The following is a 22,147-nucleotide window of genomic DNA, read 5'->3' as shown; positions in this document are numbered from 1 at the left end:
CACCCCTTCAGTTATGAAACATCCCTCAACGAGTGTGATCACCCGTTCAGTTATGTCTGGATTGTAAAATGTAATGTTTGCTGAATTAATGTGCAGTGTCATTAATGTTCAACGGATGGATTGAAATATAAATTTATAATATATATTTAAAACTAAAAAAAAGGTTATATAATATTTTTATGAGATAATATTGAATTGATTTCAATGTTTGTTAACACTATGACGGCCGCTGACTCATATTTGGGTGCACAACGCTTACTGGCTGCTGACACATATATGATTCACGACTGCGCGAACTGTTTCAGTCCACTGATATATTTTTGTATCACGTTTTTGTCAATCGTTTGAGGCCGATGATAAAATTTTGTATCACGTTTCGTTTATAACAAACATATATCGTGATATTTTTATATCCCGTTTTCGTTAATCGTTTGTGGCCGATGATACAATTTTGATTCAAATTTGGAAGTACTAGTTTCTGAGCAAAATTCAACCTTTGGTACTACTTGACTATTAACTATCGGTAATACTGAAATATACATATGTACTATCAGGAATTGAAATTAGAATAATGATGTCTGATGAAACTACGGATTCTAATACCGGTAATACCGAAATTGGAAGTACTTGGTTCTGAGCAAAATTCAACCTTTGGTACTACTTGACTATTAACTATAATTTCGGGGCGCTTATTGACCGAGCGAAGAAGTCGGGGTTCCGAAATCTACTTAGATATCGCTCATTAACACTATGACGGCCGCTGACTCATATTTGTATCATGTTAAGTGCACAACGCATACTGGCCGCTAATACATATATGATTCACGACTGCGTGAACTGTTTCACTTCGCTGGTATATGTTTGTCATAAACGAAACGTGATACAAAATTTTATCATCGGCCACAAACGATTGACAAAAACGTGATACAAAAATATATCAGTGGACTGAAACAGTTTCGTTTATGACAAACATACATACATATATCAATGGACTGAAACAGTTCGCGCAGTCGTGAATCATATATATATTAGCCAGCAGTTTGGCTTAGTGATAGCGTATATATTTAGCATCACTGAGGTCATAGGTTCGTGTCCTCGCCACTGCTGGTTAGATTTGGGGGTTTTGTGACTCCAAATCGATCGTTTCTCTATGAGAGTTTGCCAATTTTATCTGATCATTGCTGAAACGGTTCCTGAAAATTGGTATTAAAAAATCTAATTGTTATATTCTATATATTCTGATTGTATATGTATGTATGACTGTATTTCTGATTTCTGATTGTTTATGTATTTCATTAACGTACACCCGTCGCATTGGAGCAAATCTGTAATGGCGAGTGTGTATTGATTTGTGACAATAAAATAAATAACGTGATACAAAATTGTATCATCGGCCACAAAAATATGTCGAAAACGTGATATAAAAATATATCGGCGGACTGAAACAATTCACGCAGTCGTGAATCATATTGTGTCTGCGGCCAGTAAGCGTTGTGCACCCAACACGGTACAAATATGTGTCAGCGGCCGTCATAGTGTTAAGCTAATAAAAAGCATGTATTATATAAGGCGATCCGTTGTCTCCAGGTTTACTATAATATATATGTAATTGTAATTACATAACGCTGATTGTTCGTACAGGTGTTCACTTTTTATCAAGTGCACGAATGTGTGCACCTGGTTACTAGTGTATTATATAATATTAAATTATACATGTATGCAAATTTGCTAATTGGAATGTGATAATGAATTTATGCTTACAGTATGAGTAGAGCTGCGGCCAGGAGTAGAAGTTTTGGTTTGCGAGCGGCCAAAAGGGCCAGTGGTAGACTGACCCACCTCCAGTCCGCGGGCCGTGTTCGAGCACCACTGTTTCCATGTTGCATTGCGGCTGGTTGCTCACCTGTAAATTACACAAATGTAATATTCAAGGTGTACTCGATTCACGATTTACCTCTCGTACGTATTTGGTAGTTGAATTTGCATACAAGGCTTTGAAGGAATCAAATTTGATGAAATTTAAGTTTAATATATACCATAAATGCAAGCGGAATTTGTTTGTTTGGATGTTAAGTTAGATTTGAGGGTATTTGAGACTCCAAATCGATCGTTTCTTATCATTGTTTCCCAATTTTATCCGATTATTGTTGAAACGGTTCCTCAAAATTGGCAAAAAATCATTTGTCACAAATCTTCTGTATTTATTGTGTGTATAATTTGTAAAAATTATGTACAAAATCTAAATCCAAAGACGTCTCAATGGATTAATTCTGTAATTAATTAATTAGTTAATTGTTCTGGAAATACAGTGATTTATGCAATAGTAAAATGCTGTATTGTTTGTAATTAATTGTCCAGGAAGGCGCATTGGGGACTTCCTGTCAAGCCTTCCTGATATATATCTATGTAAAAATAAAATACGTCATAGCTAAGGATTTTTTGCGGAAGTGATTTTGTTAGGTCATGGTATCGCTATTTTATTACAAGCCTGTTATTTTCTTTCCCTTTTTCGTCTGACAAAATTTGCGTTTGATATCAACAGTCTTCCGATCGTTTAAAAACTTTGCCATTTTGCTCGGTTTGGACGTCAATATATGTGTAAATCAAATCCGCCAGTACGATGGTAAAAAATAATCGTAATAGATACGTTTAAAAAATGCTACAATTTCGATCTTCTTGACGTTTAATGGTAAGTTGCCGTATTTATCTGCCTCTCTGCCACCCTTGCGCTTTGTTAGATTTTAATTGTTTAAAAGCCTATAACTTTTTCATTTTCACACTACATCTTATAACATTTGCATTGTAGGCTCTCTTTTTCTCATATATATATTTTTTTTATATATTGTCTTAATTTTATAATCAAAACTTAGAAGAGGCTTGTTTTTAAAAAAAAAATTACTTAGTTTCACTTTGCCAATCGGTCTGGCAAACTTCCTACATTCTTCCGATTGCTTTGAAACTTTGCTATTTTGCGAGGTTTGGCCATCGATAAAGATTTCAATTGCTTCCGCTAGTTCGATAATTTTAGACGACTGAACAAAAATACCTCTACTACTACTGTCCATGTCTTTCACTCTGATCTCGGAAACCTCTCTACACGTTCACGCCGCAATATCATTACAAATACAATACATTTCAAAGTTTCGTTACACATTTTTGTAACATATACATAAATAAAGTATGCGATGCATCCGCTCTAAAATCGCCAGACAAATTGAACGACAGATTAACGGACGGCTGCTTTAAATGCAATTTTCGTCTTGAATGATAGATTGCACATCAGATGATAAGTAATCTTTCGATGTGCACAGATGCAATTATTAAAATGGTAATTATTAAAATTGAGTTGGATCTTTCAGGCGAGTTTAATAAGGCAAGATTCGATAAGTTCCGAATCTTGCCTTATTAAACTCGTCAGAAAGATCCAACTCAATTTTAATAATTGCATCTGTGCACATCGAAAGGTTACCCGTCATCTGATGTGCAATCTATCATTCGAGAAAACGAGAATTATGTTTAAAGCTGCCGTTCTGTTAATCTGGCGATTTTAGAGCGGATGCACCAAACCCATAAATAAATTTTAGTTTATAATGTAAGTGTCATCCTAGTTGTTGTATTGTATAATATAATACGTAACATATAACCGGAAAACGTTGGACCAGTTCTGTGTGCATTTGATTGCGGCGTCCAAGTGGAGTTCGCAGTCTATTTATTAGACCGCTTTTCATTCCGGTTTTTCCAAAGCCGGGTGCAGCGGAAAATTCGCGTGAAAATCCCATACAACAATCCGGTGCACACAAACAAACAACTCGGTCGGTCGTACATTTCGGCACCGAATATATTAGTATATAAATATATACATCTATCGAATAAATAAATAAACGGGCACGCATTAATCCGAACAGTGGATGCGTCCGGAACCCGTAGCGCCAATAAATTCCGTTTTATCTGTTTTTAATTCACGATTACTTGGAAACAGCCCCCACCATTGTGTAGGGATAAATCCCGGTCCCGTTTAAATTACGCCATTGCAAATTTTACATTCGAGCTGGAAATTTATGAAATTGCGTTATGCGTTCGATGTGCATTCAGCGGAACCGACAAGCTCTGAATACTGATTTTGGTTTTGTTTTTGTGCACCTTTTTAAGAGTAATCTATTTTTGAGGGTTGCTGTTTCGTTTTTATGAAATTTTTTATCAACTGATATGATGTGTAAGATTTCTTTATATTTTATACTATATGTTTTCAGAGGCTTTCCGCCGAAAGAAAGATCGCCAATGATTTAAATTTTATTTAAAATTCCTTTATTTTCAAATTCCTTTTCGAATCTTGTATATTGTAAAATTCTAAGCAGAGTTTGTAACTACTGGATCACTCCCTTTGTTTTAATCGATTTGATTTTGTGGTTAAATATAAAGTTGATAGTTGATCAGCTATAAAATTAAACGGTTAATAACTGTGTACATATGTATTTATATACTAATCTGGTTAGTAAAGTTGTCAATTTGTTTATTAAATAATTTATTTGAATTTTTCAAAATGTATGTTCTATGAAAAAATAATTTAATTATTCGAATTATTACAGTAGAACTTCGTATATCAAATTAAGATCCAACTTTCAAAATAAAATGAAAATTTTATTGAAGTATTGACTAAATTGTATATTTTTTTATTTCTTTTAAAAAAATTGAATAGTGGTAAAATATATATGGGATATATGTATGTATGTATGAACCGTTATATTTGAAAGTGGCAAAAGTCCAATTTGCAGTTCAAAAAACACTGTTTTTGTTCACAAATTGTTATTACTTCTTGTAATTCGATGTGTCCAGAATCTCGGAAAAGCAGAATAAACGTATAACAGGCCACTAGTATTTTGTTAAACGTGAAACATAATATTTAATGTTTTGCTAAGTTTTTTTCGAAATAAAGAAAAGTGGACTTTGTCACTTTCAAATATAATGGTTCATACATACATATGTACATATGTATGTACATACGAATTATTAAGAAAAAAAAGGATCAATATGTTATCATTACTGTAATATGTATCTATAAAGTTACTGACCATTAATAATGGTAGCTAAAAATTTATTATTATAATTGACCAAGTAAATACAGGTATTCTATTTTTAGTTTGATATTTCTACATGTTTGGGAACAAATCCTATAATTAGTATGTATACATAGGTTCATGTATATGTATATGTATATATATATATATATATATATATATATATATATATATATATATATATATATATATATATATATATATATATATATATATATATATATATATATGTATATATTATTTTTTTTAATTGAAATTAAACAGCATTCAGTATTTGCATTATAAAAGTGTGTTTTCTAATAGTCGAGAGAAGAATAAATATTAGAGATAACGAGAACCTATAGAGCAAATGTTATAAAATATAGACTGAATTATAGGCCTTTAAACAATTTAAATCTGATATCGCCATATCAAGGTTGAAGATAGATTATGGTAGCTTGTGGTACCGTCATAGACGTCACCGTACCCGAGATTCTGGATATTTGATACGCATTGTATACGATATTTTATCTCCAACGTAATGGCAGACGATACATTAACGTATATTGATGACCAAAATGAGCAATATGGCAAAGTATGAAAACGATCGGATAAGAGAAGATATATAAAAAATGACCACTAACACGAAAACCATGTGAACTGTATAAGAGGGAAGTAAAATGAAATATTACATAATCTCGCAAATTTAAAAGCCATTTTGAAGATTTATCATTAGGTGTTAAGTACATTAATTCAGTTGGCAAAACAAATCTGAATTTTAATAAAATATAATATAACATGAAATGTAGTTAAGAAGCTTAATGACTGGAGTAGAGCTTAACGAATTAAATGCCAATTCCTACATATGTATATCATACAAATTTTCTTTGTACGGTCTTAAGCTACATAAATAATATATATATTTTAAGCTACTTGGAATTAATTAAATTAGAGAGATGTTTAATTATAAGAAGTAGAAAAGATAAGCGTACTCGTGGGTTTTAAAATTAAATTAAATACAGTTAATTGTAATATAAATTTTGAATAATCTTACCGTTTAGCACGTGCAGCATCACACTAGCCGAGTCGAGATTCGATGGACTGCATGAGTAATTTCCGGAGTCTTCCCTTCTCGAGTTGTAGATGATCAGTGTTCCGACCTAAATCATAGTCTGATTAATATCCAATTCATAAGCAATTCATCTAATAAAATTGTAAATAATGTTTATGATTACTGTAGTATCGGCTCCTATGCGTTCCATGCGTATGTCTATAAGGGTTTTGTCATAGTTCAAGACCCTTTCGCTGTCTCTGTACCAGAAGATATAAGCAGGCTCTTCCAAAGAACGGCTGATTACACATCGCAGGCTCACAGTGCTTCCGGCTTTTACGTACAATTCAGCTTCACCGACGATTTCAATTTTTGGTACTGAAAAATCAAGAAGAAAGTAGATTTTAGCAACACTTAACAATGCGGAATAGAATAATAGAAAGTGGATGTACAGTTCGAACAGTTGTACAAGTTGGACAGTTATCACTAGGTACGATGTTTTTCAAATTGTGGTTAGACAATACTGTCGTTGAATTGTGAAAGCACTCTTGTATAAATTTACATACTGTGTAGCAAAAATCTTGGAACTAAAGCGCGCGAAAATAAATAAAGTTCTCGCGTCGCGCCTTAACTTTCTCGTTTTCCGAATGAACGATAAAGTTTTATCTGAGCAATTAAAACGGCGAGAGATAAAATGTTATTTTCGAAAACACTTTTAGCCATTTTATCGCGAATCGTGTCAAAAAAGAGTCGCCATTTATTTATTTTGCGTAGACGTTAACGGATTACCCCGTTTCTCTCGATTTGATATGTAAAACTTAACCACATTGTACCTGCTCGGCATAAATTAAATCCACTGACATTTTTGATAAGAACACTTACATTAATTAGAATAATTACCTTAATATAATTTTTTAAGTAAAAAATGTACTCAAATTAAAGAACTGACATAAAAACCTTGTTTCCGTCAACATTTTTTGATTTTATAAAGTGTTCTACAGTATTTTCACCGCGAAAGCATATTTAAAAAAAATGTATTGGGCAGATTTTGAATATATCAAAAAAACATTATAAAACTTGGTAAAGAGGCAATTAGAGAGAGGATGGTTTATTTGTAACATATGTATATAATGTTTGTCCTTCTGTCCTACGATCGATTTTTGCAGCCATAAAACAGTGACTTGTATATTATACAGTGAATAATATATGACTTGTAAGACATAAAGTGACTTACTTTATGTCAACCATCAGTTACAAAGGATATTTTTACCAACAAAATGAGTTTTTTCACGATTGAGACCCATTCCATTTGAAATATTAGGCCAGAAATAGGGTAAATGAAAAGTTTTGAAAAATCCTTAGGATTTTTTCAAGAAAAAATTGACATATTAGCAAGATTAGCTCGTATAATAGATATATGTGAACATTGGAATTGTATTGGTGACCAATGATTGTAAATATTTTATATATAATATAATATATACAGATGTATGTAGGTATCTATATTAAGTTCATTTATGGATACTTTATTTGAAGGAAGAAAATATGTGCTCCATTTGTTTTCAAGACAATTCATTGCACTAGATTTAAATCCAGTTTAAAACTCTCAGGATAAAATATAGTTAGCATCCATTTGTATTTTTGCATTATTGATACCAAACCTTATAATATGTAATATCACGTTTGAATAAAGTCGAAAGTATATTAATTATTTCTATTTTTTAAACGTAAATACAATTCATATACAGTTCAATCGATAGCATTTGTAAGCGGCTAAGCTTAATAAGTAATAAATCAGCTGATAACTAAAAAAAAACTATCACTGTTTGATCTGTGTACATATATTAAGCTTGTATTGGTTAGAAAGTTTGTTTTGGAGGAATAAACAATGAAATTTGAGGTTATGAGTTATGTATACCCATCAATGCTGGAACCACACTATAAAAAATGTGGCCTTGATTTTTAGTTGGTGGAAAACTTATTGTAAATCATATTAACAATTAGGTACAACATAACTTCTTATTGAATACTTATCTCGCAGTTAACGCTCATTGACGAGAAGTACTTTTAGCAGTTAAATGTCAGATCTGACATATTTGGCCAAAAATCAATATATATCGTGTATAACCTTACAAGAAGCTACACGCCAAATTTGAAATTTATATGTACATATGAGAGTTAAAACTATAAATATTTATTTATTAGAGATAACGAGAACCTATAGAGCAAATTTTATAAAATATAGAGTGAATTATAGGCGTTTAAACAATTAAAATCTTATATGACCATATCAAGGCGAACAGGTTGAAAGATAGGTTATGGTAGCTTGCTAGAAGATCAAAACGTCAGCGTACCCAAAATTGTGGATATTTGATACGCATTGTATACTATATTTTAACTCCAACGTAATGGCAGACGATACATTAACGTATATTGATGACCAAAATGAGCAATATGGCAAAGTATGAAAACGATCGGATAAGAGATAAGAGATATAAAAAATTACCACTAACACGAAAACCATGAGAACTGTATAAGAGGTATGTAAAAAAGAACACATTACGAGTTCTTATTATATTTTTATTAAATTCAACATATTCTTCTACATTCTTTATTATTGACATTTTTTTGTATCAATATATTTTATAAGAACGATTTTTCTATGTAAATAAACACTTATATATGTATCTAGTTACTAGAAATATAAAAAAAATATCATTGTTGTGATACTAATTGTAGTTAAATATAATATTTTATTTACGAAAAGATTCCAACATAATAACGCATCTATGATATTTGTATATATTTTAATATAAGAATATATATTAAAATGAATCAAATATTTAAAATATAATATAGTATTATGCATGTGAATATATTTGAAATTAAATTGGGAATTAATTAAACTATATAAGATGGTATTAAAATATAAGAGAAGGGGACTCGTTTCAACCCTTTTATTCGGTTCGTAATCATTTCCAAGCTGTAACAACCGGTCGAAAATCTCAGAAATGCATCAAATCAAGAGTGAGAGCAGCACTTGGAATGTTGCACAATTAATTCTAGCGAAGATTTCGGTCCATAATGAGACAATTTTACATAGTCGCCAATTTATCGGAGCTCTCGATAAATCTTCATCCGCGTTTGGCAAGTTTGACCCAGTTGCTCGAATGTGGGAAGAGAGGGAGATCGAAAACAGGGGAGGGCACCACTAGGTACACAGTGGAGTGGCGAATGGCAAAGAAGTGGATTATAAATCATGTCCATTATAACATCCATGATTGATCCTCGTCCGTCACGGAGATGATATAAATAAACGAGAAAAGATTGGCTAGTGCGCGCCGATACAACGAAAGCGCCGAATATGAAACGTACACCGATCTTCGTGTTCCATACAATATACCTATACATACGAATTATATAACGGGTGATCTTTTTTATTAAATAAAATACAAACAAAATTATAAAAGAACACTGGAGATCTTTATTATATCTGACAGTTCAATTTACAATAATATATTAGACAATATCCTTCGTAGAGTCACCACGTTTGCAAGCTTCATTTATCTGAATTGATTTTAGTGCAATCATTAAGCTTTTTTTTGATAAATTGAATGAACTGGATGTAAATTAGCTCTAGTTTAAAACAAAATGACGCTATATATCATACAAGTCATAAAACAATCACTGTTGATGATCGTATTATCGTTGCAATTATATAGATGTATGTCAATTATACGTACACAATATCATACGTTGGATCACCACAATTGAAAGCTTTGTTTATTTAAATTCATCTCAAAGCTATCATATTACTTGTTTGATAAGTTTTACGGCCGAAATTGAAGGAATTGGATGTAAATCAGCTATTGCTTAAACAAAATGGCGTCATCTCACATACGACTTGTCAAATTATCGCATTACTTCCCTCGAATTTTGGTGATTGCATGATTTATAGATACGGTAACATTAATTATTCTTACAATGTATATTTATATTTATTGGCAATCAAATTGTTGACAACATTTCAAAATAAAAATTAGTCAATAGAAAGATCGTGCGTTCTTTGCGTGTTGAAGTGTTTATATATTAACGGTATAACATTTACTTTCAAAACAACCCCAAAGTAAGTATGTGCAAAAGAGTTAAATCACATAATCTTGAAGATTAATCAATCTGGAGTTTCTGAAAATTATGCGATCATTGAACCTCTAATAATCAAATAATCAGATTTGAATATATGAGATTGTTGAAATCAGAGTCGATTCATTCAATTCAGATTGTAAAAATTATTAATGAATTTACTTAAGGTCAGTTCAGATAATTGTCCATAAACGATATTAGATTCTGTCTGTAATTTTCATAAATCAAACTTTCATCTATACATACATACATACACCCCTACATGTTTTTAAATCATTATTTTATAAATTAGCAAATTCGATATGATCAAATTCAAATTCGCCATACGAATCAACTAACGTGGGTTAGACGGAATATATTCTAATTAGTCAAAATATATAACAACTGGCAGATGCACTTCAACTATAACATATAGGTATTTTCATATTATTTTAATCGAACATGTACACTCGCCTTTACAGATCGCTCCAAAGGGTTGATTTTATAGTATACAAACACAATAAAATCAATAAACATAAGCATTTATACAAATGCGAACTCATAGAAACATCCAGTGACATCTATGGAGAAGTTTTCGCAGCATTTTTATTGTCAAATTGGCGAACCTCAAAACGCTGAATAACTTGAGAGATAGAAAAGGAGATGCCAATTTTACAGGAGCCTATTCAATGGAAAACGTCCGAAAACGATCTACCTGGAGTCACAAACCAAGATATGGTCAGCAGCGGGACTCTAGTGGGACTCGAACTCTTTTTCCATCTAACGTGTACACTCGTCTTTATAGATCACTCCAATGTGACCAGTGTACTAATACAGATACAATACAGTAATACAATTAATACAAGTATTTTATACAATGCAAATTCATACAAACATCATCCACAGTCACATCTATGGAGAAATTTTTGCAGCATTTTATTATAGAAATAGGCAAATCTCAAGACGATGAATAACTTGAGATTTGCAAAAGGGAGAAAGGAGATTTACAAGAACTGTTTCAATGAATATAAGAAAAATTGCCAAACTCTGAAAGGAAACGATCAACCTGGAGTAACAAACCAAGGTCTGGCTAACAGCTACTATTGGGAATCGAACCGTGAGCACTCCGCTCAAAAGCATAATTTATTTATTTAAAGTTTGGACCATTGTAGCTATTCTTAATGCACCAGAGTGGTCAAAAATATAACAGAAAATAAATAAAATAATAACTAAAGAAATTAGACATGACAAAAATAAAACATATACATACATATATACACAAACAACACTTTTAAAACAATCATAAAAATAATAAGCTATATAAGAGCGGATAATAATAACAAATTATAAAAAAAACAACAAAGAAGGGAATATCTTATAAAAGAAAGAAGAGAAAGAAAAATAAATATGAACATTTATACATAATCATAAAAAAACAATAGCAATTAATATTAGCAGATAACGTAAAAATATCAAACATAAAATATAACATAAGGAATGTCTTGCACCTACAGCCAGTTCCAATAAATAACAACCAACTGCAAATACAAAACATCTCTGTGAGGCCCAAATGGAAGAGAGTAAATCAAAATTCCACTCATAAATCACAATCAATCATGAAAGCAATGATGAGCGCAGACTACCAGACAAATATGTAGGTTAGAATAATATCTCTCACTAAGGTGGAAAATATCACATTCACATTCAGCAGCAATGATTTCATAAGGAAGTCGAATAGCTCTTGGAATAGGAGCCATTCGAAAAAGAACTGTACGAGCAGGAGGTACAACCATCAAATGATGATGTCTACCACGCACATCATCATATATATATAAAGACGGTAATCTGTGTGTGTGTGTGTGTGTGTGTGTGTGTGTGTCCTTACGCTCGCCGAACATAATGAACGAATCGATAAAAATCGATAAATTCATTCGTCGAGTCGACTTTGCAACGACTCGAACCACTCATCTCAAATAGCCTGAATATAGGTCTAAATTGAGCTAATGGTCACGAACATCATCACCCCAAATCCAATTCTTCATTTCGCCTTTTTTTTTAAACATTAATTGAAATATTCCTTCTCACCATATAAAAATACGTAATTTTAAACCATTTTTTTATATATTTATTTTTAATTAAATTTAAATTTAAATTTAATTTAAATTATTTATATTTTGACGATATTCGAGAAAAAAATTGATTTCATTCACCGCGGGCGCTGGGAATCGAACCTCAGACCCTCCGATCCAAACGCAATGTTCTCACGAGCCCGCGCCGCACGCCATATCCTCGCCCAGAATACGTGTTGTAAATACACATCATATGTATATGCATGTTATGTGTATGCACAATTTGTTATGTGTAATAATAATATTCATACACATCATATGTATATGCACAATTTGTTATGTGTAATAATAATATTCAACGTTACGAGGTCAATGACCGTTTGTCTATAATCGGAAAATATTACATTTTGTTAACTTTAATTAACATTTTGTAAACGTTAACTTAAAGAATTGAAAATTATTAAAAATAAAGAATTGAAAACTATCTATGAGAGTCTACGAAAATAACGGTTCCAGTTCCGGATTTTTTTTTTTAGTTTTATACGAGTATATTATAATTTTATACCCATGCGATGATATTTCATCGGGCTATTCACTAATAATTATTATAATATGCCAACGACCAGTCCAAGCTGCTGGTTAGTAGTAAATATTTCTGATATTCATTCGTAAAATGTGTTTTATTTAGGAAAAACATCGAAAACAACCGTTGGATCACCCGTTATATGTTCGTACGTAAGTATTCGGGCTATTTTTTCTCTGTTACATAATTCCCGAGTCGCTGAATAAGATATATTTCTCGTCTTTCTTTTGTACTTACCATCAGATAGATGTATGCGGGCGCGCAACCGAGAACAAACCGATATAGAGCGAGTGGTTCGGGATATTGCGCTCGTTTCTATACAAATGTGGAAAGAAACGTTGGATAGTATTTATCAGATGACGGTTGTGTTTTGTATAATGAGTATAAAATACGCGCCGTACTCGGATGTATCAAATTTCGGATGATATTTATTTTTTCGAGACGTTTTAAAAAGCGATTTATTTGCCTGAAAGCGGGTAACTAGCCATGAAAAAGATAAACGAATAAAACAATTCATTCGTACGACGAATGGGAATGGGTTCAAAAGTGAATCAAGGTCTCTATAAACACTGTCAAAATTACATTTCGTGAATATTACAAGTGTTAAATGTTTTTTTTTTTATTATTTGATAATCAACCGGTATGTGAATAGGTGACTTAATACTAATAATAGATACATTTATGTATATGTTGGATAATCACAAATATTATACTCACTGTATATTTAATGTGAAACTAAGAATAGGATTTGAAGATTTTATTTATTCTTTTATTGATTGATTTTTTTAATCTTATCTCCATTTTTACATACCACCGTAATTTTTATATCTCTTATCTCTTATCCGATCGTTTTCATACTTTGCCATATTGCTCATTTTGGTCATCAATATACGTTAATGTATCGTCTGCCATTACGCTGGAGATAAAATATCGTATACAACGCGTTTTAAAAACGGGTCCCGTAAACCTTCCTGACGTTTAATAAGCGTTCGTACCGTGTCTTCCAACCTGTTCGCCTTGATATGGTTATATAAGATTTTAATTATTTAAACGCCTATAATTCACTCTATATTTTATAAAATTTGCTCTATGGGTTCTCGTCATCTCCAATATTTAAATATTTATAGTTTTAACTCTCATATGTATATATAAATTTCAAATTTGGCGTCTAGCTTCATGTAATGTAATACACGATATATATTGATTTTTGGCCAAATGTGTCAGATCTGACATTTCACTGTATATTTCTTCAGTGAGTTTTATCTGCGATATAAGTATTCAATAAGAAGTTATGTTGTATCTAATTGTTAATATGCCTTACAATAAGCTTACATACATTTAGTTTTTTACAATAAGCTTATTACAAACCTCCTTTACGTTTCACTTACGATTACAATTCAGGAAAAAATTTGCCTCTTATCTGATCGTTTTCATACTTTGTCATATTGCTCATTTTGGTCATCCTCCATCAATCAATCGATCCTCCGCCATTACGATGGAGAATAAAAATCGTTTTAGACGCGTTCGAAATTTGAATTTCTGAAAAGTGCCTGATGATTATCCAGTTTTTAGTTAGATAGATGGCGGTAGTCAAATAAAATTATTGGTATTTTTATTCAAAATAATAATTTTATATACAAATTATAGAAGAGGTAAGTTTTGAAAAAACTATTTTTTACGAGCTTCATCTTACTTCAGTTGCGATTTTATCGTCTGACGAAATTTGGGCTCTTATCCGATCGTTTTAAAACTTCGCCATTTTGCTCGGTTTGGTCATCAATATATGTGGAAATCAAATCCGCCATTACGATGGTGAAAAATAGTCGTAATAAACACGTTTGAAAATACTTCATTATCATTCTCGGTGACGTCTATCGTCCACATTGTCGCATTTGTCCACACTGTTCCCATTGTTTTTCACTTTTTGCTACCATCTCGCTTTGTCAGATTTTAATTGTTCAAACGCCTATAACTTTTTTTCACTCTATATTTTATTATTGAAACGGTTCCTGTAAATTGGCAATTAAATTTCAAATCTCAAGTTATTCAGCGTATTAAAGTTCGCCAATTTCTGTAAATAAAATTCTGCAAAAATTTCTCGATAGATGTCACTGTGGATGATGTGTGTATGAATTCGCATAAAATGCTCGTATTAATTGTATAATGTATTGTATCTGTATTAGTACACTATTTACTTTGGAGCGATCTCTATAGGCGAGTGTATGTATGTAAGTATATATGTACTTGTTAGATTGAAATACAATAAAAATGTTATAAGATTTATTGAAAGTGAATGAGTTTGGGTATTAAAATACGAAAATTAATTGGTGCGAAGATAACTAAATATCGTTTTTATAATAAAGATAAAAAACCGTGTTCACGACGAACGAAGTATTATATAGGTACAATTTTATATTCAAGGTCTTTTTATCAAACTTGAAATATACTTTACTAACAAAAGGAGACACTTAATGTTTCGCACGAAAAGGAAAGCGAAAAGGGAGAGAAATTCAGTTTCAGGTGTTCAGTTACAATTCTTGAAAATTTAAGCTGAATATTTAAAAACGGATTTCCCGTCAAGTTTCGCCGACGACAAGGACTCAATATCAGCAGCTTTCAGGCGATTCGGAGACATCCGAACAGCGGCTACCTTGAAACTTGATAAATGAGAATGAGATTTCAACTAAGAACGGTCTTGAATGTTTCATTATAACAACAACTGCTACCGTGATCTCATTGGGCTGTCAAAGGATTGCATATGTTTGTGGAAGGGGCTCGTATCTCACTTTGAGGCATTCTCAGAATGACAGCGGCCTCCCTACGTTGTAGCGTCTTTGTATCATTAAATTATATTCTTGCTGCCACTACTATTACTCAGTATATTTAACTTTTGAAGGACGGAGCGTCCCGAACCGTGTTTGAGTAAGACCCCAGTATTTTTTAATCAAAATGCAGCTTTTATTAATACAAATGGGTTCAATATATATTTTATTAATCATTTTATACATCAATATGAAAAAGTTTTAGTCCTATAGCATGTTTTTGACTATTTTTGTATTAAAAAGTAACGACAAGGATCGACATGCAAACGCACATAGGTAAGGCCAACAGGCGACTGCATGACTCAATAGCCACGCGCCAAAAGCGACGAATACAATAGCTTACGAAAATAAAGCTGTCTCTTTCTCTCGCATTGATTCATTTATCAACAAGAATATGCAAGCGAACAGTCAAAAACATGACATGATAAAAATTGCCATTACTAACATACTTATTACGTTTTTATTTTATTTAAAATATTTACCTCATTTCGATGAAAATAATAATAAGTGGTATGATTCGAAATATTACATTCAAATACAGTTGTTGTTCAGACTTGGATGTTTTTGATTTCAAGTTGAAACGGTTCCTCACGAAATTGGCTGCCTACTTTCTATTTATCATTAGTATTTAATTTATAATAATTTTAAAACTTATTTTTACCAGGTATCGATTTGGGGCAACCTGTTATGGTAAAATTAAATAAATTAAAAAATCGTAGATACATATTTAGGTATGAAAGCTATACAAAATTGTTCAAGCGTATAGCGGTCGATAGAATGTGACTTTTATTTTTTATTAGTTTTGAGTTCGTGTTTCGTATTTTGAAATATTTACATTTATAAAGTTTTAATATAAAATACGTAAGTTGTTGATATCGTTAATTTATTTATGGAATACGAATATATTTTATATTAATGGAATTTTATATTTTTTAGACGATAAAATAAATTGTCAAAGTCATGTTATGAACAGCAAAACTTATAGTAATATTATTAAAAACTTTGCATTGAATTATATTGTAATAATATTATATAGTGAAATAAGAAAAAAAAATAATTTAACGTCCTTTCAATGTTACAGCTAGTGTTCCTTCTCGAGAATTTCTCGAAAAAAATTCCAAATTGAGAATTCTCATTTCTTGGGAAATTTTACAATTTTTCGAGAAATTCTATAAAACATTTTTTATTATACAAAAATATTTTTTTGTCGAATATTTTCAAAAAGTTTACAACCACTGCCCTTTATAAAGCTGCATTTGAAAGGGCGGATTTATATACAATGTGCATACTTCTTAGAAGGTTATAATATGAGGTCTGCGAATGATGAAAAATTGTTTACAAATTTCTAACTTTCGAACGTGCCCTGTCTTACGTTCTTTTCTTATCTTATTTTGACTACTTTCTGAATTGATCTTTATCTCATTTTGACCTGGACATTGCAAACGCGTCAATCTTTAGAAATACGCAAACAATATCTTCTGACTACCCACAATTATCCTCTGAATGCATTTACCGTAATTTTTGACCTGACCTTTATTTATTTCTATTACTATAACTTGCCGGCTGGCGGTGTCATATTTGCTTTGGTCATTATGGAAATCATTCCGACAAGAAGAAATAAGGCGTGGGAATTGGCAGATTGCAAAACAAAATGAATACAAAAACTACATTCCAATAATGCGAAAACATATATTTGTATTCTTGAATCCAATAATGTCGAATAAACGTTTTTCTAATTCATCAAAATATCTTGAGAATTTCCAAGATATTTAAAAAGTTAAATTGAGAATTCTTATTTCTCGAGAAATGGAAATCATCCAGATATCAGAATCACTAGTTACCACACATTGCATGAATGCTACAGCAGCTAGGTTCTCGTAAGTCTCACGTTACATCAGATCGATATATATTATAGTATAAATTAACCTATAAAGGTTGATAAAATAGTTTATATTTTCCTTTTAAATAATTGTCGTTTTGAATTTGAAACATTGACAAGTTAGTGTGTATGGATATATTGAAATTTCATCAAGTTTTATGTTTGTATTATACATATATACGGCTTTTGTGTACACATTTAGACACATTTTCCCATAACTGGTCGCGCAAACTAGTCCACGTGAAACTTTTACATATGTATGTATTTTTTTCCCAGGTAGTTTTCCAACTTTCATTGTCATGAAAGGTAAGTGCGGAATATTTCGCGCGAGTTGAATTTGCGCCGTTCGTTCGTTCGTTCGTTCTATGGAACTTTTCTCGCCAATTACGTTTGCATTCAACACAACGACAACTTCATTTCGCGCCGACGCTCTTGAGATTTGCTACAAAGTCTCCAAGAATAAATTACACGGCTTCGACAATGTGTAAACAAGCCTTGTTCTCCATCGCTGAAAACTTACAAGTATTAAAACCGCGCTCATTACAAAAGGAGAAACGGTAAAACGAACGGTGCGATTTCACTGCAAAACAGCGCGCGCACATTTGCATTTTCAATTGTTAATTGGCAACCTTTTTTCCAGCTGGAATTGAATGTGTTCTATAATTTGACCACTATTTTCCCAACTAGCCATGATATTTTGACAATTTGACTTGTACGTGTCCATCGATTTTGAATGTTAAATGCTTTTTATTATTACTAAATTATGTACACAATAAATCTTGATACTTAAAACTGATCTACTGATTATTTTCTATTTAACAATTTTTATTTAATTTTGTTATTAATCATAGTATTATGTTATTCTAATGTTTATGTACAGCATAATTGGAAAAATAGCTCAAAAACCTTTTTACAATACTTATAAATGCTTCTAATACATTTAATACATAATATTAATTAAAGACTCTCTAAATTCGATGATCTAAAGCAGATTGTGTTTAGATAATCTGTGTTTATACCTGAAGGGTAGAGACATTTTGTTGTAATCACCGAGACTCTTCACAAGTATGTTACTATGGTTATTAGTGAATCTGTCATAGAATCTACTGGTTATTTTGTTAGTAGTGTATGTAACTAAAAAAATAGCCAGAGTTTGGCAATTTTTCTTATATTCATTGAATCAGTTCCTGTAAATTGGCAATCTCCTTTCCAATCTCTCTTGCAAATCTCAAGTTATGCAGCGTCTTGAGGTTCGCCAATTTCTATAATAAAATGCTGCAAAAATTTCTCCATAGATGTCACGGTGGATGATGTTTGTATGAATTTGCATTGTATAAATGCTTGCATTAATTGAATTGTATCTTTATTAGTACACTGGTCACATTGGAGTGATCTTTAACCGCTTAGCTGCCCGAAGCGCCTTAAGGCGCAAACAGCCGTATCTATTATACGCTCAGCGCGTCGGCTGGGCGTCTAAGCGGTTGAAGACCTGTTTAATTTTCCTGATTTTCATTGAAGAGGCTTCTGTACAATTGGCATCTCCTTTTCTATCTCTCTTGCTAATCTCAAGTTATTCATCGTTTTGAGGCTTGCCAATTTGATTCTTCTCCATAGATGTCACTGTGGATGTTTCTATGAGTTTGGATTTTTATAAATGCTTATGTATATTGATTGTATTCTATTTGTATAAGAACATTTGGAGCGATCTGTAAAAGGCGAGTGTACATGTTCACTGAAATAAATAAATAAACTTTGCGATTTTCCTGGACAAGTCTCCTAAAGCTCTTCCATCTTACCAGCAACAACAGGCCAAGAAATTAGCACATGATCCTTCAGTTGATAGCGTTATATATTTACCACTGAGCTACATATATTTCTGGATGACGCAGTTTGTTTCTGTAATCATATTCCTTCAGAGTATTTTTCGGTAGTAAGATGCACTAATAATATGTATGGAAGTTTTATTTCATTGAAATTCAACTGGAAAATACTACTTAGCCTATGGAACTTAACCCTTTTATATTCAGTCCAATAGATTGATTATAATCTTTAAATCACTACCCTGAACAGTTGAGTCTTGTGGGGTATCACCTTTGCTCTCAAAGGACGCGATATTGTAATCGTGATTTATGCATGATAATTTACAAGGTGTAATAGAAAATAAGGGATAAAAGATGGATTTAGATTGGATCTGAAATACCTGATCGTAAAGCTGTCAGATTATGTAGTTAATCGGATAACGTCATCCTCATAGATGTATAACACATGTTTTATCAGGAAAGACAATCTAATCGAAAAGTCTTTGGATTTTAAAATACAAAGTGGTCCTAACTTTGTGGAAAACTAGGTCCCTAGGTCTTAAAGTCTAATTTTGTAGATATAGTAACGTACCTGTAATAAATGGGTCACATACATACATATATAATTGTAAACATATACAGACATCTACCAGTAGTATAGCTCGCTGGTTTCGTTAATGCTAACCACCGAGAGGTTCCCAGGTTCAAGACCTGGGTTGATCTCGATTTAATAGAGTTTATTTGAAGTATTTATGCAGTGCTGCCGGTCACACTTGGATATTTGTTACTGTGTCAATCAGAGTCTGCCAATTTATCTGATTTCATTGTTAAAACGGTTCCTTATCAAATTGAAAAAAAAAATCTACTCATTATGCCACCACTATTTGAATATGATTTCAAATTTATAATATGTAATTCCCTCTGGGGAAACCCGTAATTGAAAATATGTATACGTAATAAGTATATTTGTTACAGTCGAAGTGTATTTTCAATTTTTATGACTTTTCTTATATGTACATAGATTGCCCAGTTAATACGAATCTGATAAAAAAAAATATTGATTGGCTCGAGATTCGGAGATATGTGTTTTTTGAAATCGCGCGATTTTTCTGTAGTTCTATCTTTGTTATTAATCCAAAAGAATAGTCGAAATATGATCTTTATAAGTGGAATTTAATTTAATTCTCACATAAAAAGACAATTTAATATATTATCCTATTAATTCAATTCAGATTCGTGTAAATACGAGTAAATACTAGTACGAGCTTTTATCTCGAAATTTTACCGATTTAAAATTCAGCACACTTTCAATTAACCCATTTAAACGAAAACAAAAAATAGTTTGGCCAGAACACTATCCCAATCAATATGTTTCAATAGAAAATACTCAATATAAAATAGTAGTAACAGTGGGAAAAAATCCCAAGTGAAAATACGTACTTTTGACTTTTGATTTGAATTGGACGACTATTTAGAGAGATATGAAAGCTGAAATGTACTACAAATAAAAGATAAAATACCCGACTATAGATTCCAATATTCATTTTGAACAGAAAATTGACAGATTTTGAGACATCGACCGAACAACACCAAGATATAGAAAAATCGCGCGATTTAAAAAACACATATGTATATCTCCGAATCTCAAGCCAATCAACATTTTTTATTACCAGATTCGTGTTAACTGGACATAGATCTATAAGAAAAGTCGTATCTTGTTTCTGAACCATTTTTCGTGTCGAACAGTGTAATATATGTATGTAAAATAATACAATAATATATTATTTAACTCACCAACAACATTTAGCTGTATGAAGTGGCTCATCTTGGGTTCGGTGCTGACCTGGCATTCGTACTGGCCCGCGTCCCTAGGTTGCACGTACTTCACCTGTTAACAAAAAAATAAAACAATGAAAAAAATGAAATAAAAAATAAATAAATCCACCGAACAATTTTCAGTAACAGTGCGTGACACCGACGGTGATTAATGGGTCTTGGCTAATTAACGACCAACCCAGATAATGTTCAGAGGTGGGGTAGAGGTACACGACTTAGGGGGAGGTTGTGTGGAAGGGATTCATTATGTACGGTAGACCCGAAATATGAACCACGTAGGTTAATTTGGGCAAAGCATTCATTTTTTTTGGCATTTTCCATAACACCCAAAATGACACGTCGTCATCAACAGGCCGGTTATTAGGGAGTGATTGACGAATATATTATATTTTTTGTTGATTAACTCATAAATGTGTGATACTACAGCATATAATTTAAGTTGAGCCATGCATTATCAGGATATTTGACTTCAATATCCAGACAAATGTTATAATAATAGAAGTGCCTTTACGAATAAATAAATTGTGTCAATAATACGCGCGGTACGTCTCCATAACTACGCTACAACGCACGGAATATAATCAGGGTCATCGCATATATTCACTACAGAAATTAAAGTTTCATTTTGATATAGATTTATTTACAATTTGAGTATATGGTGGTGTTGGGCGTTGGTGGCCAATCCGTTTCTTTTCTCAGTTGGTGGATTATTTTTATCCACTTTTTTGTATTTGTCTGTCCTTGGGAACTCTTAAATTAACGTGTAATGTATGGTTTCAACAAAAATATGTATAATATAAAATGAACGATGTTTATATTAATTAAATAATTGAGTAATCGGCGCCACCAAGAGAAATGTTTTTACATTTATTTAAAATAATTTTTACATTTCTCTGGTGCCACCCCTGAAATTTTATGTAGAATGCGGGCGA

The 22,147-nt window shown here is 31.9% G+C and overlaps 1 protein-coding gene across 2 annotated transcripts in view; it reads right to left on the bottom strand.

Moving 5' to 3' along the window:
- LOC143913984 (lachesin-like) overlaps window positions 1-22,147 on the bottom strand; it is a 235,761-nt gene that overhangs the window by 2,111 nt on the left and 211,503 nt on the right. For both annotated transcript variants that reach the window (XM_077434039.1, XM_077434038.1), the window contains exons 6-9: window positions 21,174-21,267; window positions 6,290-6,483; window positions 6,109-6,214; window positions 1,762-1,903 (exon numbers count right to left, since the gene is read on the bottom strand). In XM_077434039.1, coding sequence (XP_077290165.1) covers window positions 1,762-1,903; window positions 6,109-6,214; window positions 6,290-6,483; window positions 21,174-21,267 — 536 coding nt within the window. The remainder of the gene's footprint in view (window positions 1-1,761; window positions 1,904-6,108; window positions 6,215-6,289; window positions 6,484-21,173; window positions 21,268-22,147) is intronic.

This window comes from Arctopsyche grandis, chromosome 7, assembly GCF_051622035.1.
Source record: "Arctopsyche grandis isolate Sample6627 chromosome 7, ASM5162203v2, whole genome shotgun sequence".
NCBI lineage: Eukaryota > Metazoa > Arthropoda > Insecta > Trichoptera > Hydropsychidae > Arctopsyche > Arctopsyche grandis.
The sequence above is the reverse complement of the archived record's forward strand: the minus strand, read 5'-3'. Positions and strand labels throughout refer to the sequence as shown.